We start from the raw sequence: 17,010 nt of genomic DNA, 5'->3' as shown, positions 1-17,010 counted from the left end.
GTAATCCATTATGTCTGTTAAAAGATGCACAGAACGTGGTCCCTTGAGCCTTAGCTCAGCACTGGGCCAGTTTCCTCCTTAGGACATCTAAGGGTCTGGCACCATTGCTGGCTGATGTAGCTGTTTTGCCTGGTATGACAGGTTGCCCCCTCCCACACATTTCCCAGGATGTATCAAGGAGGGCTACAGAGCTCTGGAGGGCTTTAGTTGTAAAGGACACACATTACAGAGACAGATGTTTTGAGTGTCTGTGGTTTCCCTGCTGCCCCCCATCCTTTTTGTTACAAGTAACTGTAGCTGGTGCTTGGGAGACGCAGTAATATTTTGTGTGGAAACAAATTACTTGCTTTCATTCTGAGAGTAACAGTGATTGCACTGGGGGAGTTCAGTCTATTTTTCATGTCTCTTTGTTTTTTTTCTTGTTATTTAAATTTCAGTGAGTTGTAGTTGTCATGAAAGTGAGGGATTGACAGCAATTAACTAGAGCTGGTGCAGTGCAAGCAGATTCTGTGCAAGCATCTCCTACACAGCTTTGCCTATGCTCCTCACCTGCAGTTCCCACCTCTCCGCTATTCCAGTTCTGGGCCCCACACAGCTCTGCCAGTGCCCCACATTCCTGCCCTGCAGCACTTCCTGCTATTCCAGTCCTGGGATTCTCCTGAGCAGACTTCCACTCATGCCAAATTGTGTGTGGTGTTTTTCTCCAGTGGTGCCAAGCTGAGATGTTCACCTGGTATCACAAGAACCCTGTAGAGTATGAATCAGAGAGAGAAGACTGGGAACTCACATACTCTTTCTTCTCTCAGTTAATTATTTAAAAGCATCCAGAATCTGTTGCTGGCATGTGTTATAGTTGTAGGTATAAAGCAGTGTTTCAGTGTACAATACAGAACTTTATGGTGACCCCTTTTGCAGTATTCTGCCTGTTCGTCACCGCTGCACTGGGTGGAAAGTGGCGTTGACATGAGTTGATCATCCTGAAAGGAAGGCAGGAGTCCTCCCCTGTCATTACTGGAAAAGGAGACTTGCCCCGTAACCACGACCACCTCAATTTCTCTGTTAGTCAAATTGCTGCAATTGCCTCCTCTTGGAAACCCCACAGAGGTTGAGTCTGAGAGCCTGGCAGTGAAATCCCCCTGAGCTAGAAAGAGTCTGCGAGCAGTCTCTGTCACCCCGCAAGGGACTCCCTGAAAGGTGGATATGAAAGAAGCCCCTCCTCTTTCCCTAAGGTTCCCCAAAATGCTGAGTGTAGAAATAGCGCGCTCTCTCTCTGCTGGGGGTGCCCCACACTCTGCTGGCCGTGACAGCGTTAGTAGCTTCCAAGTGACCCAAATGTAATTAATTTTGGTGCCTGCTCCGTGATGGCCCTGACATACCGTATGTGTGAGAATCACTGTTGGATGGCTTGTGAGGGAGGCTTAGCTTCCCAGGGTCCTTGGGGCTGAGCTGTTTTCTCAGCATCCCTACTTTCAGCACCCCTGTGACTGAAGAAACACAACACAACTCGCATGTGAAAAAATAAGTTGAAAGCATCTTATTTTAAGACTGTCCTAAATAGATGTATATGAAGAAGTGATGAGCGCCAGGAGAGAATGCTACAGAGGAAGCCATGGCTGGTGGTGACACCTTTAGTGTTTTAACATACTGACTTGACACCCACAAAATTAAAAGCTTCCAACTTCTATTTGTGTATTATCAGCCTGTCCGCTAGCATCCAAAACTTTTAGCACTAGACAACTTTGGATTCTGAACATGTGAAACTAAACCACATTTTAAACTCTGTACTTGCTGTGAAATTTGTTTTCCCACATCCCTTCCCCTAGGCTGAGATAGCAGCTGGAAGGAACTAGCCATTAAATTCCCCACTGGCTTTCAGCATTGAATGCCCCCTTTTTCTCCTATGGGAAGTTTCAGGCCAGATGTGACCATCTGATCACCTTGTCTCCCTCATGGGCATTGAGGTTGCCTGGTGAATGAGACCTATTTTATTTTCTGGGTTTATTTGGTCCTCAGGAAACTGAGACAATTGACAGCTCTGGCAAAAGCAAGGCAGCACAAAGCATATTTCCTCATTGCAGCTCTACTGTTGAATGTCAATATTGGCTTTTAATACCCCCTGCGATTCCTCTCTAGCTTCCCTTGAACAGCTTTGCCAGTGCCTCAGCACTGTCCTGCCACCTCACCTGTTATTCCAACCTTGGGTCAGTCCAGAGCAGATTTTCACTTGTCTTATGTGTGGCTCTTTCCTGATGGGGCAGGGCAGGCACCAAAAATATATGATACATATGTGACTTTTAATTCCCACTCCTGCTAAAGGTTCTTATTACCTCTCTGGGGGGCTGTCTGAGACTTTCTTCTAGCCCCAAAAATTCTGTCCTACCCATTTTTGCTATTTACTTCTTCATGTTCTGAAAGGCCTCATATAATGTCTGACATTTTTTTTGAGGAGAGGGAGGCTGTGTCCAGATCCCTTTGAAGTCCAAGATCTGTCTTGAGCCAGCCTGAGGGGTCACTGCAAAGAATTGAATTTGACCTCTTCCCCGCTCCAGGATCAAGTCCACTGAACTCAAGGCACTTGAGGAATATGCTATAAGGAGGGATGTTGGTAAACTAAGAACATAAGAATGGCCAGCCTGGGTCAGACCAATGGTCCATCTTGCCCAGTATCTTGTCTGCTGACAGTGGCCAGTGCCACAGGGAATGAACAGAATAGGCAATCGTTGAGAGATCCATCTTCTCGTCCACTCCCAGCATTTGGCAAACAGGGGCTAGGGATGCTTGCAGCATTGTGTTGTGTCGCTGCCCATCCTGGCTGATAACTATTGATGGATCTATCCTCCATGAATTTGTCTAGTTCTTTTTTAACCTGTTATAGTTTTGGCCTTCACAGCTTCCTCGGCAATGAGTTCCACAGGTTGGCTGCGCGTTGTGTGAAGAAGTACTTCCTTCTGTTTGTTTTAAACCAGGTGCCTATTAATTTCATTGGGTGACCCCTAGTTCTTGTGTTATGTAAAGGAGTCAATAACATTTCTTTATTCACTTTCTCCTGTGATACAGCATGGCCAGAGGGCAGCAGGAGAGGGTTAGAAGGGAACCTTTTTCCTTGTAAGGGGAAGAAAGTTTGCTATAGATTAACTAGAGCACCTGATGCCAATTAGAGCACCTGCAGTCAGTCACATGATAACCACCCCCCCCCCCCCGCTTCAATCAGACAGTGTGGGAGCTGGAGCAGAAAGGATTGGTGTTGAAGCAGAGAACAGTTTGAAGGGAAGCAGAGGACAGTTTGGAGAAGTGCTGCGGTGGGCTAAGAAGTCCTAGACCCTAGGTAAGGAGCACCTGGCTTGTGCAGAGGGAGGGCAGGAAGCCCTCCACAAGCTGAAGGGCAGGAGAGGGAAGTAGCCCAGGGGAAGGAACCATCAGTTCAAGTGGTTCACCACAAACCTCAGGGCCCCTGGGCTGGGACCTGGAGTAGAGAGCAGGCCCAGGTCCCTCCCTCTCCACTCCCCTCCTCTAGGACACTAGTTGGGCAATTAATATTCCAATTTAGGGGCAAGAAAAGCGTGCGAGACCCATCATAATAGTGCCAGCTATTTGCCACACTCCACACCAGTCTAAATTTTATAGACCTCTATCATACCCACCCCCCATTTTCCAAGCTGAAAAGTCTGCCTTTTTAATTTCACCTCATGGAAACCGTTCCGTACCTCTAATCATTTGTGTTGCCCTTTTCTGAACCTTTTCCAATTACAATGTATCTTTTTTGAGACTGGGCTACCAGAACTGCACACAGTATTCAAGATGTGACCATATCATGGATTTATATAGACGCATTATGATATTTTCGGTCTTATTATCTATTCTTTTCCTAATATTCTGTTGATTTTCTTGACTGCTGTTGCACATTGATTGGATGTTTTCAGAGAGCTATTCACGACTCCAAGATCCTTCAGGAGTGGTAACAGCTAATTTAGACCCTATCATTTTTGTGTACAGTTGGGATTATGTTTTTCAATGTGCATTACTTTGCACTTATCAACAATGAATTTCATCTGCCATTTTGTTGCCCAGTCACCCAGCTAAGCTCTACTGGGAATTGTACACATAGCAGTCCTGTGCAGAAGGGAGTCCTCAGTGCTCTCTCTTCACTTTTCACCTTGACTCTGAAACACTGGTCAGGAGTTTGGAGCCTAGAGAGAGAAGACAGTGGTAATTTTGGACAATCATGTTAAGAACATTCATAAAAATGTAGTGGAACAGGTGGGCAGCCTTTCCTCCTCCCAGTCAATTTGTGTGGGCATCTCTGCCTCCAATCAACTCGGCTGAGGGAAGGGAGCATCTGTTTGTTTACTCTGTGGTAAGTAAAGCAGAAAATGATCTTGTTTCATTCCCCACTACACACACACTAAAGCGGAGAATGGCGGGCTGTGGGGGAGAACAGTCTTTTTACTGAGCTCTCCTGCATCCCCTGAGCATGAAGCATGGATGTGAGACATTAATGTGAGAAAGGTGACTGGAACAATCTGTACTGCCTCAGAGGAAGACCTAGTGGCCTAACTTTCAGGTACCTGGAGTCACAGGTTCAAATCCTAGTGAAGTCAACTCAACCCTTGTAATTCCCACAATAGATAAAATGTTACCTCTATGGAGGATTTTAAGGATCCTCAAAAGGAAAGTCTTGTCCACTCTTCTGGCTATTAAAGATCCCATGGCACACTTTGTGAGGCAAGGGTTTATTCCAGTGTCCTTAGCCACAATTTCCTCTTTCTCCTTCTCCCCACACTGTGGTGCATTGCCCTATGTGCTGGCTGCTGCCCTTCATTCCAGATTGGGTGAATATTGGTTGTGAAGCCTTTTGGGCTCTTTCTGGATGAAACCTGCAACAGAAATATTATCGCCAGCTGCAACACCACAACAGGGTTTGCTTTAGATAGTTAAGAACTGGAGGAGCTAGTTAGTTGTGTTGAGTTTAAAATCTGGCCACTTAAGTCACAAATGAAACCAGGTATGGCAAGCTCAACCTCTGGTGAGCAATTGTTTACATTGCCAACAAAACAGTGCCTTGTTCAGTAGGATACCTTGTCTGTGTTCGGGAGATGTAATAATAGCTAATACATAGTCTTGGCCTGTGCCCAGTGTGAGTTAGGAAGTTTGCACAGTGCCTCTAGGCCTGGCTCTGCAGAAGCCAGCTGGGCTGTTTTGAATGTGGCAATCAGAACTGCTGAAGGACCCAGCTGGGCTGTTTTGAATGTGGAAATGAGTTTGAAGCACTGTGACAGTTGTGGCTCCTACTTACACTTTAGTGCTTCCCCAGCTCAGTCATGCAAGTTGCTTGCAAGTTCTGTGAGTACCCATCCCTTACCGAACATAAAGCAACAGCAGCATAATAGCCTGTGATCAGGATGCTAGAAGTTTGCAGTGTACTGCGACACAATGTGATTGCCATAGGCAGCTATTTGGAGCAGTGATATCCCCAGGAGATCATTCTTATAGCTGGGTAGTCAGAAAGCAGCTAACAGGAGGGTACATTATTAAACATTCCCTTACTCCCTTGGTTTTTTGCTGGTTACTCTTCCAATTCTATATCTCCCTTCCGTCCCCTCTTCCCCCCCGCCCCCGCGTGTAAGAGTTGCGGTCATTTGGCACAGTTGCTGAATGCCACAGCCACGCAAGCTATGCTGCTTTATGGCTTACACCTGCTGTTTAACTCCCCAGCAACACTATTTACATCACTACTGAATGTATCCCCTTGGCATTCGAGGAATTGTGCAAGGCAATAGCCTTAGTTAAAGCAAACTTCTTCTTAAGGGCATCTGGCCCAGCTTGGATCTTCTCAGTACTTTCTGGCTTTCCTTTGGCCTTGCCTATATCTCCATTCCACTTCCCCCCTTCTCTTCCTTGCTCCTTTCTCTCTGCCCAAACCTCCTACACTACCATTCCCTGTATCCTTCCATGTCATTGCCTGCCCCTGGACCTTTCTCCTCTCTCTGGTGCTCCAAGTGGCTAACCCTTCCTTCCTTCAAATCCCTTCTTTAAACACACCAGCTCCAGGAAGCCCTCAGGTAATCATACACCTTCTGTAAGTGAGAAATGATGGCATGCACATACCAAGTAAAAATTAAAAGGCAGTGAGCCAGAGATTTTCCTTTTGAGTAATTTCCTGCCTTACAGTAACTCCCTAATAAATATCCATAAACTTCCTGAGCACAGTTCTGCTCCAGTGTCAGTGGAGGCCTCACCTCCAGTAAGCAGCTGATTTTTTTATTTTTATTTTTATTTTTTTTGTCAGTACCTCAAAGTGGTCACTTAGGTTGGGTCTCTGTTGTCAGGTAGAAACATCTTCTGGGTCATCTAGAGCATTTTGTGCCTGAATTGTTTTGCCTCTCTATTTAGACTGCAAGCTTCTTGAGGCTAAGACTATAACTTCCTCCATGTTTTGGACTGTAGTGGAGCTTAACAAATAGTAGTAGTAGTAGTAATTAGTGCTGTCTGTGGGTGGGTTCAATAGCTGACTCTGGGTGAGTCAGGCTCATGGGGCCTCAGAACTCTGGGTAACCTGCTCCATTATTCTTTTGTCTTTACAGTTCCACCAAAGATCTCCAATATCTCCTCGGATGTCACTGTGAATGAGGGCAGCAATGTGACCCTGGTGTGCATGGCAAATGGACGCCCCGAGCCTGTCATCACCTGGAGACACCTCACCCCGACAGGTAAGTCATGCAGCATAGCTCTTCTGCATACACTGTGCTGGTGACCAGAGGCGGTTTCAACAGTGAGTCTGGCAGCTACAAAGAGGGGTAAGTCCATGTGATGAGCAATGCCAGGGAATCCTTTAAATACATGGAAGGTACTTCAGTGCCATAACAAGGAAGAGGTGAGTGAGGCACTTGCCTCGGGCGTGCAAAGTGGAGGGGCGCAGCTCTACCATGATCGGGGGCACTTTGGCAGCAGCTTTACCACCGCCGCTTCTTCGGTGGCAATTCAGTGGTGGGTCCCTGAGTCCCTCTCAGAGGGAAGGACTCGGGTACCCACTCAGGTACCCACCACTGAATTGTCGCCGAAGAATGAATGAAGCCATGGCAATTCAGCGGCAGGTTCTTCCCTCCGACAGGGACTCAGGGACAGGGGCAGCTCCAGGCAGCAAGTGCGTGCCTGGGATGGCAAGCCACGGGGGGCAGCCTGCCGGTCGCTGTGAGGGCAACAGTCAGGAAGCCTTTGGCAGCGTTTCTGATGGAGGACCACTGGTCCCGCGGTTTTGGTGCTAATTTGGCAGTGGGTATGCTGTAGGCACGGGACCAGCAGACCTCCCACAGAGTCGCTGCCGAATCTTCGTCAACGGGGCAGACCTCCCGCAGAAATGCCGCCGAAGGCTGCCTGACTCTCTTGCTTGGGGCGGTAAAAAACATAGAGCCGCCCCTGCTCAGGGACCCGCCGCTGAATTGCCGCCGAAGAGCCTGGAGCTGGCCCTTGCCTCGGGCGCAAAAATTCCCATTAGGCTGTACAGGACATAATAATCAGTTTGTCTCAGGGAACCTTTTAAATGGTGTCCATTAGGAGCTGTATATGCTTGACCTTCTGCTTGCATCTTAGCTGTTGTCTTCATCTAGCTGCTGTAATTTCTGGTGCCAGCAAGGCACACTGCAAGGTCAAAGGGACCACATCCACTAATTGCAGAGAGAGAGGCGGAAAATCTTACCCATCTAATAATAAGTCCAGTAGGATCCTCTGAAAACCGCCACAATGGCTTTCCAATCCTTTTGCATCAAAGAGGAGGCATGTGGTGACATGAGTCATCACATGCTAGTTTCAGCCTTTGTAGACAGCAGCTCTGCACCCCATTAAGGGATGAGATGGCAGAAAAGGAGGACCCAGTAAGGCACAGAGCAAGCAAGAAATCAGCCAGCTGTTCCATTATTAATTATTCCTTTGCTATTGCGGCAATTGGCAGCCTTGGAGAGCAAACATTCCTGTCATTAGCCCCACTGATCGCCCGGGGAAGACAGCTAGGGAAGCAGGGAGTCTCCTAACTATTCATCCCTTGAAGATTTATCAGAGGGAAGACAACAAGACACATATGCCTCTTCTTCACCTCTCCCAATGCATTTCTTTGAGGGGAGATGTTCTCCGCACCTGCTCTCATTTATAGCTAGCTCCTGGTTCCATTCACGTCAATGGGGAGAACTCCCAGGATCGGGCACTGAATATAGGATTTACAGCAAGGTATTGTAATGTTTATTTACTGAGGAAGGCTCCAAGCTGCCAGAGCAGAAGCTTTCTTCAAGTGCAAGAGACTGTGAAACTAATCATTATGCTAGTCAGCAACCAGAGAGAGAGTGAGTCAGGGAAGGAGGAGAAAAGATGGGGAGAGAGAGAACTCGAGGGAATTAGAGATGGGACTCAATCCAAATGCTGCATCCAGCACACCCCTTCTCCTCCCTCCAAATTTGGGGGGAGTTTAGATTCTACTCCACATTTCCTGTCTTGCCCCCATGGGCCAAATCAAAATACTCCCACTCTAAACAGCTTTGGGATATCTGAAATCCAGACCATTTCTTTTGTGGGTTTGGCCCATCTCTAGCAGAAATAGAAGGAGAGAGAGTAAAAACTTTGCCAGGAAGAGACGGAGGTGGGAACAGAAACAGGGGGAGGGAGTGTGATTTTTTTTGTGGTGTCATCAACTGCCTGGTTCTTCTCTTCTGTTATTGTCAATATTGAGTGTGCATGGGCCACTGAGGTGTGTTGGAAAATGACCTGTTTGTAAATACACAAATTAAAGAAGAAAAAAATCTGCTTACTCCCCAGGGGCAATTTTGCTATAAGATGCATTTCTTATTGAACTTTTGATCTCCTTGCTGTATCAGAATTTCAGTCCTCACCGCTACTTCTTTCTCTTTGTATTCAAATGGGAGACATTTCATTGTCATGCACCATGGGTTTTGTAGCATTGTTTCAGTTAATACATGGATATTAGTTTCCATGAAGATTTAATACAAGAATTCCAGATTTGAGAGATGCCACCTATGTCAGCGTTCAGATCCTACAGTAATAGTCATTTTTGATAAATAGGGACTGTAGAGAGATGGCTTCTATATGCATGTGATCAATTGCAGAGTCATACAATAAACTGCACATGGCATGCCCCTTTGCCTGCCTCACCCATACTTTGCCCACTGATTGATACACATTGGGATTGCTTCTAATATTCCAAGCCAATTTTGGGGCTTTCAAAGAGTGGCCATTAAAACAACACCAAGACTAGCCAGGAAAAGGACCCCCCCCTTTTAAAAAAAATGTGGAATTGCATCATTCTGAGATGCAGGAAGGGCAGTCCCTCTTGCCTGGACTCTCATCCAGGCCCTCATCACCTGTCTCAACTAGTGCAACTTCTTCCTGTGCAGCCAAGACCAATCATATCTTCCTTCACCTCTATCCATTCAGAGCACAGCTACAGAGATTGTTTTCCTGGCTCATTGCTTGTCACCTCACCCCTCTTGGTGTCCCTCTACTGGCTCCCACTTCTCAACCACTTTAAACACACTGTTTTTCTTCACCTTTGCGATCATTCATGATCTATTCTTCCTCCACCACCTATTCTCTTATGTACTGTCTAGATGTTGACATCTGCCTCCATTCTCCCAAAGGTGCCAGTATTTGTGGCCCATTTGTTACATTTTCCAGCATGCAGCTTCATGCTTTCTCCCACGCTGCTCCCTCTGCATGGAAGGAGATACCTGTAAATGGTCCGCAAAGCCACCTCCACTGCCCTCCTTCAGATCCCTCTTTTAAACCTTTCCTCTGCCATAATGCCTACAAAAAACCTCAGCAATGATTGGTCTGCTGAAACCCACTGCTTGTCACACTGACCAGTATTGTCTCATTGGGTGTGTGGAGTTTTGTGTGTGATCTCCTATTAATATCCATCTATTGTCTCATGTCATTTAGTTAGATTGTAATTTCTTCAGGGCGAGGGTTCATCTTTAATTTATATGTTTTGTACAGCACCTAGCACAATAAGGCCCTGTTTGTATTGAGGAACCTAGGCTTCAATGCAAAAATAACTTATCATTATTAGATTTAGAATTGTCACTAATTATATTCCAGACTTATCCCACTTAGAAACAGGTGTCTTGTTCCACCAGAAAGGATCTGGGAATCTCCCAAGAGTATAATGCATTTGGTTCTAGTCATGCTAGATCAAAGGGCATCTGGTCTTAAATCACTGTGATATTACACATCAAAAAGCTAGCTTATATAACTTTTAAGTGGTTTCCAAAATGGTTTGGGGTAGTGTGTTTCTGTTCCTCTGAGCCTTGTATAATTGGACCTATGAAAAAACGTTGTGATGTTGCACTCCATAATGTTTTACGGAAATATTCTTATGAGTGTGACTGTAAAGTAACTGGAATATGCTTTCTGCAAAAGGTCTCTTGTAAGGTATCATTACAAAACTTATAACTCTGAGATCCTATTGTAGTTTTGCAAAGCATGGGCCATTAATGGTGACTTGGAATCTTGATGGCTCCCATTGACTAGGACACTTGGTTGCGAATGGGTTTATTTATCTGCAAGCCTTCCTCTGTACCTGTTGTCGGTAATGAAGAATGAGGTCTTACAGTGACATGTGACTGTCACAGGATACTGGAATCCATCTTAAACCTGGTGTTTTTCCATTTAAAAGGGGGGTGGGGACCAGAGAGACAAAAGGATTCTCGCCTTGTGCCAAAGCTATAAAAGGGGGTGGAGCAGGACAAAGGGGGTCCCAGTCATGAGACAGTCCCTGTTTTTCACCTAAGATGCTTGCTGGAACTAACAAGGACTGTACCAGGGGAAAGAGTTGGGCCCAGACTAGGAAGGAGCCTAGTCTGTGAAAGAAGCTTATTGGAACATCTCTGAGGGTGAGATTTAATCTGTAATCAGTTTCTTAATGTATTAGGCTTAGATTTACGTGTTTTGTTTTACTTTGTTCTGTCCATTATTACTTGAAATCACTTAAATCCTACTTCTTATATTTAATAAAATCACTTTGGTTTATTATTGAACCCAGAGGAAGTGATTAATACCTGGGGGAGAAAACAGCTGTGCATATCTCTCTATCCGTGGTATAGAGGGCGGAAAAATTATGTTTACCCTGTATAAGCTTTATACAGAGTAAAAACAGATTCATTTGGGGTTTGGATCCCATTGGGAACTGGGTTTCTGGGTGCTGGAGATATGTGACCTACTGAGCAGTTGGTTAAAGTCTACAGCTTTGGGGGTGTGGACCAGACCTGGGTCTGTGCTGCAGCAGACTTGCATGTCTGGATCAACAAGACAGGGTTCTGGAGTCTCAAGCTGGCAGGGAAAATGGGCTCAGAGATAAATTCAGCACATTGGGTGACAGTCCCAAGGGGGTCTCTGTGACTGAACCACGTCACAGCCGTTGTCAATCTTGGATGACCATCCCATGTTTCTTTCTATAACCAGTACTGTGAGGTAGGTAAGGGTCCTGGCAAGAAACTTGGCATGGCTTTGGGTGTTAGATGGGAGATGGGGGGCCATGCTGGGCCTCAGGAGGGTGGGATACTGAAGCTGGTGTAGGGGTCTGATGCAGTGATGGTGGCTGGATGGTGGTCTTGCTTCTGGCTTTTGAGGGTTCTGAGCTGAGCTTCTGGGTGGGTGGTCAGTGGAATGGGGGAGTCTCCCTTCTTCCGTCCTCTCCATCCACACATCATTCAACTCTAGGGTACTGGAAGGGCTGCTTCCAGGCCAGCTCCACAACACTTTGGAATGATGTTGTTCATTTCCTGCAGGAGTGCATCATGCAGAAGGTGAAACCTAGGAACAGCCTCTGGACAGACCAGAGGTGAATCCCAGGTAGTAGGGGGCAAGAGAACCAGTTGCTGCTTTCTTCCCTGCCTGGGTTCCCCCAGGACCCTAGCAATGGTGGGGGTTTGCTGCTTTCTCAGATGATTGGAGCTGACCCACTGGTTCAAAAGTCCTGATCTGTTTTTCATATGTTCATGGCTGGGTCACAAGGCTGCCTGATGCATATCAGTGTGCAGGCCTCCTGATGACAGAAATGTTAGTATTAGCACATACAGAAATCTCTTAAAAAATCATCCAAATTAGTTTTCGTAGAAATCAAAGTGTCATAATTTTAGGATCGCGTATCATATGATATGCCAGATCTAGGAATCGGTTTTGGATAATCACTGGAAAGGCAGCTCTCCAGTGAGGTAATGCCCATTTCTAGCAATGGCATGTCAGTCCTTAATACTGTCCCTGGGTATAACTCACTCAGACCAGTGGATGTTTCATTCTCTCCTTTCACTTTATCCATATTTCTCTGGCAGGTTCTTTTTTTTTATTATTATTTTATTTTTTTCTTTCTAAACGGGGACCATTAAGGCCAATAGACTTGGAATATTAAATGCAGTTCTAGCGGAGAAAATAATTAGTGGGCCAATCGAAATGAGTGCTGTAGAACATGGCTGGAAGGTGTAACACATGTTTGCAGAGCAAAAGGAATTCATTCCCTAGTTATCATGCCTACGCATGAGAGCTAATGAACAGATAGAAAGGTTTAAAAAATCTCAGGGGACAGAATTACCTTTTGTTTTGTACACTAACTGAAAAATATGGCTGGCTTATTTCTCTTGGCTTCCTTTCATTTGGTTTATTCATTGCACACTTTTTGTCTAATCACCTGAGTTGGTCCTGGAAGAATGGAATTATTTCTTACCAGCTGGAAAGTGGAGGAAAGAAAACAAATGATAGGAAAAGATGGGCCACTGTTCATGTAGTGGAAGAAATGGACGCTTCTCCTGATGCTTGGATTCCATGGGGATGGACTCTCTAGAACTACCATGCATAGAAAGATAGATGGGTGCATGTGGGAAGAAAAGTTCTTCATAAAAAACATTTTATTCCATTTTATCTCTCCCCCTCCCATCCTTGGTGTGGAGAAAAATCAGACATTTTTCTCACATCAGCTCCAAGTTTCCAAGCCCAGAAGCTGCCTGTAGGAAGCTCGCTTTCCTCCCCCATGAGATTGCTGAATTGTGACTTGCTGTTGCCTGTATCATTTGAAGCAGGGGGAAAATAATCCTTTAATAATTCAGATGGCAAATATCAATGCAAATCAGCTCTAATTCGTGGCGGTACTCTAGTAATGAAAACTGAAATGTCATTCCTTGGGATGTCATCAGCTCCCAATTCATTTCATTGCTTTCAGGGTGGCACAGAGATGGATTTTGAATGAGTAGTTTGTGACCCAGGAACCTCTGAACACCAAATGGCAGAAAGCATTTGGGGATGCCTAGGGTTTTACAGGGATCCCCTGGGTCAGGTGTGCACAACGTAGTGCACCAAAGGGTGGCATGTAAAGTTTCTACTAAGAATCAGTAGCTTTCTGGTCAACATAATCATGAAACGTACGTAAGGATAATATTTGAGACATTATGCATCTATACTAGAAATTATGTTCCTAAAAGCAGATCACCAAGAGGTGATATGCTTCAAACAGGTTCCTTTTGGGTAGGGAGTAACAAACACTTATCTTCTTGTCTGGTCATTTGGGTATGGCATATTGCATACTCCACAGTGCATCCTTACTTAAATACTGAGCTACAGGCTACCCAAGAGACTGCAAAATCTACAAGAAAGGAGTATATAGGAAAAAACAAAGAGAAGGAATCCTGTTTGAATAAAGACAATGGATTGCTGGGATATATCTGGGAGTGCAGAGGTATCCGCTGGCTCTTTCACTGAGGAGGCGAGCTGGCAGTGATTTGTCTCATGAGTGGAAAAGCACAGCCAAGCCTGACTGGAAAATGCTGGAAGGACTTATGGTGAGCATTGCTCTATAAGACATGAAGGTATCTAGCAAAGTAAGTCTAGGTTATAGAATGCCTGTTTTATGAATATTTTTCATGTAGCTATTTGTTAACAATACTACCACTTGCTATCACTCGAATCTCTGTACTTTGTTAAATAAACATACTTGTTTTCACTATAAACATATTTAAGTGCTGAGAGACAAAGTGAGTGAAGTAATTTCTTTTATTTGAACCAACTTCTGTTGATGAGAGAGACAAGCCTTCGAGCCAGGTGGAGGTCTGGGAAAGGTCCTCAGAGTGTCACAGCTAAATGCAAGGTGGAACAGATTGTTTAGCATTAGCTGAGCACATATTCTAGGTACCATTCAAGGCATCTGATAAAGTGGAGTTTAGCCCATGAAAGCTTATGCCCAAATAAATTTGTTAGTCTCTAAGGTGCCACAAGGACTCCTCGTTGTTTTTGTTGACACTGATTAAGATGGCTACCACTCTGAAACCTGTCACCATTCAAGGTAGAGTGGCCCGTTAACACGTTTACAGTCTTAGGACAAAAAGAGTAGGTTAGTGGGTAAGAGATTGTTGTAATAATCCATATATCCAGTGTCTCTGTTCATTCCATGAATCTTAGTGTCTAGCAGAGTAATGAATTTAGGCTCCCATGCCTGTCTTTGGAAGGTGTATAGGTTTCCTTTTGAGGATGAGGACTGAGAGGTCAGCTATAGAGTGATCGCATTGAACAGTGTTCTCTCACAGGTGATTGGGTGCTTTTTGTCTTCATCCTTTTCCTGTGAGTTCTTTTGAGAGCATAGTGATAAGCTAGTTTCAGCCACCTAGTAGTTGTTGGGGCATTTAGTGCATTGGATGAAGTAGACATCTAGAAGCCATAGATTCTGAAAGCTATGCTGTGGGAAGTGTCTAAGTTGTGTAAGTTAAATGGAGTAGTGATTTGAGGTGAAACTGGTAAGATGGGTGGTTCTGGTTCTTCATATGGGTGGTCTGTATCTGTGAAACAGTTTCCAGAGGCTCCAGGAAGAACCTCGGACAGCTTGGGGGTTGGAGTGTCTATCACTCACGTGTAGAGAGACAGCAGGGCCTGCAAGGCCTAGAGGGGAGTGTTTGTGTTGGCTGTGGCTAGTGGAGTTGAGGACAGGCACAGACAAGGTCTTCTCATGCTAACGGCATGTGCTAGTGAGGGGCCTCAGAATCCTGGATACCCCAGAAAGTGTCACATAGGTGGAGAGAAAGTAACCAAAGTTCCCCAGCAGAACCATTTTCCTCTTTATTCTTCAGGCTAGTGGATTGTAAAGCCAAAGCATCCTTGCTATCTAGTTATGGAGAGTCTAATAGTCATTGTCTATCAGTTGGAACTAATGGAGCTATTCCTTTTAGCTCAGATGGCAAAGCTTCCACCTGGTAATTTTTGGGACCTCGGTTCTAATTCCATTACCACCTTCCTCTTTCCTACCATTTTATGGCTATCTCTCTTGCCCGGGGGTGTTAAGCCTGCTCTACAGTATATCACCTGGCATCTTGGCTTGTGAAGTTAACCCATGATAATGTGATGGGAACTACCTGAATTGGACTTGTCAGGAAATTGTGCTTCATTTACCTAGAGTGGGGATAAGTATCTGACTTGCTATATAGAGAGGATACATTTATCAATTTGTCACTGCAGGAAATCTTTCACTGGAGTTATCTTGGCTCTCTCATCTCCATAAGGGGCAAAGTCCCAGCTGTTCTTCCCTGTGACACAGTTTGGGGAGATTAAGGGCATGGCAACATGCAACGTAACCCATACTATATTTTTTTAAAAGTACACCTCTTTTTCTCATGAGATGTAAACCCATCTAACACCTGTTATCTTGCCACTCCCCAGGCATGGCCAGTAATGCCAGGGCCTTCCTTATACCATCTGGCACACAGCCTCTTCTTACCACACCTGAATGGCAATCAGGCCTATATCAGACAGCACACCCAGCCTTGGTTAGTGACACTAGATTACAGTCTATCCTCTCTGAAGCAGCTCCACTCAGATCATGCCCTGTGACCTGTGATCCAACCTTCTGTGCATGATCAAGAAAAGAACCCAGTAACGTAGTTACTGGCAGAATGCAAGTGGCATTTTTTTACTGTGTATTTTTCTGTACTTGGATTTGTTTAGGCTAATGAATCACTCCTTCCTCCCCCTCCCTACCCACTCTACTGCACCTCCTAAGCTGTTTAATGCCATCCTGATCTCCAGTCTCAGGGACTTTAAAAACTGAACATGGAAAAAGCTTTCTTATTACTATATAGAGAGATGCAATCTAAATTCCCCATCCGTCTTATTCAAAGGTATATTTGATGCTTGGTTGATTTTAAGAATATTTTCTTGGTGATCCTGAGGACAGTAAAGCATTGTTTGCACTAGAAATATTTACCATTTCAAGAAGTGATTTAACACCTAGAAAGTAGGCTTAAGAATTGCTTCAGTCTGAATTGGTTTAATGTCCGTATGGAGGTGGGCTAGCTGAAATGGTTCAACTAGTCCTTCCACTGCTATCCCACAATGCATCAGTTGCCTTCTGAACTCTCCCAGAGTGTGCTGCTGCTTGGTGCTGAGGCTGGAACTCTGGTAGAGGTACCTGTAGGGTACTGCAGCTTCATATGGTTTTAAACAGCACTGGTATGGCAGTGGGGCAAATCCTGCATCGATCCTTAAACCCATTCAGCATGACTTCTGCCAAACCAGTTCAGTTGCAAACAGCTCAGTTCTGTGGGTATGTCTGCACTACAGAGCTTATGATGACATAGCTATGTCTCCGAGCTATGCCGGCCTACCTGCCTAGGCAGAATGCAGCCAACACCAACAGAAGGGGTTTTCCTGTCAGTGTAGGAATACCACCCCATCAAATGCCAATAACTATGTCAACACAAGCCCTCTTCTGTCAGTATAGCCCCATCTACGTGGAGGGTTTGTTGGCATAGCTATGTCCAACAGGGTATGTTTTGTTTTTTTTGTTTTTTTGCACACCCCTTACCAATGTAGCTATGCCTACATAACTTAAGTATAGACTAAGCCTAAAATGTAGTCAGAGTGTATGATCTCCTGCCTAGTTCTGTATCAAATCTCCAAATCTCCATCATGAAGAGTGGACAGGGAATGACAATACTTGGAGATTTGATACAGAACTAGGCAGGAGATCATACACTCTGA

At 45.1% G+C, this 17,010-nt stretch overlaps 1 protein-coding gene across 7 annotated transcripts in view; it reads left to right on the top strand.

Annotated features, from left to right (window-relative positions):
• Positions 1 to 17,010, top strand: part of LSAMP (limbic system associated membrane protein) — a 1,474,250-nt gene that overhangs the window by 1,253,195 nt on the left and 204,045 nt on the right. For all 7 annotated transcript variants that reach the window (XM_030533410.1, XM_030533393.1, XM_030533387.1 and 4 more), the window contains one exon: positions 6,582 to 6,707. In XM_030533410.1, the coding sequence (XP_030389270.1) occupies positions 6,582 to 6,707 (126 nt within the window). The remainder of the gene's footprint in view (positions 1 to 6,581; positions 6,708 to 17,010) is intronic.

This window comes from Gopherus evgoodei, chromosome 1, assembly GCF_007399415.2.
Source record: "Gopherus evgoodei ecotype Sinaloan lineage chromosome 1, rGopEvg1_v1.p, whole genome shotgun sequence".
Lineage (NCBI taxonomy): Eukaryota > Metazoa > Chordata > Testudines > Testudinidae > Gopherus > Gopherus evgoodei.
The sequence above is the reverse complement of the archived record's forward strand: the minus strand, read 5'-3'. Positions and strand labels throughout refer to the sequence as shown.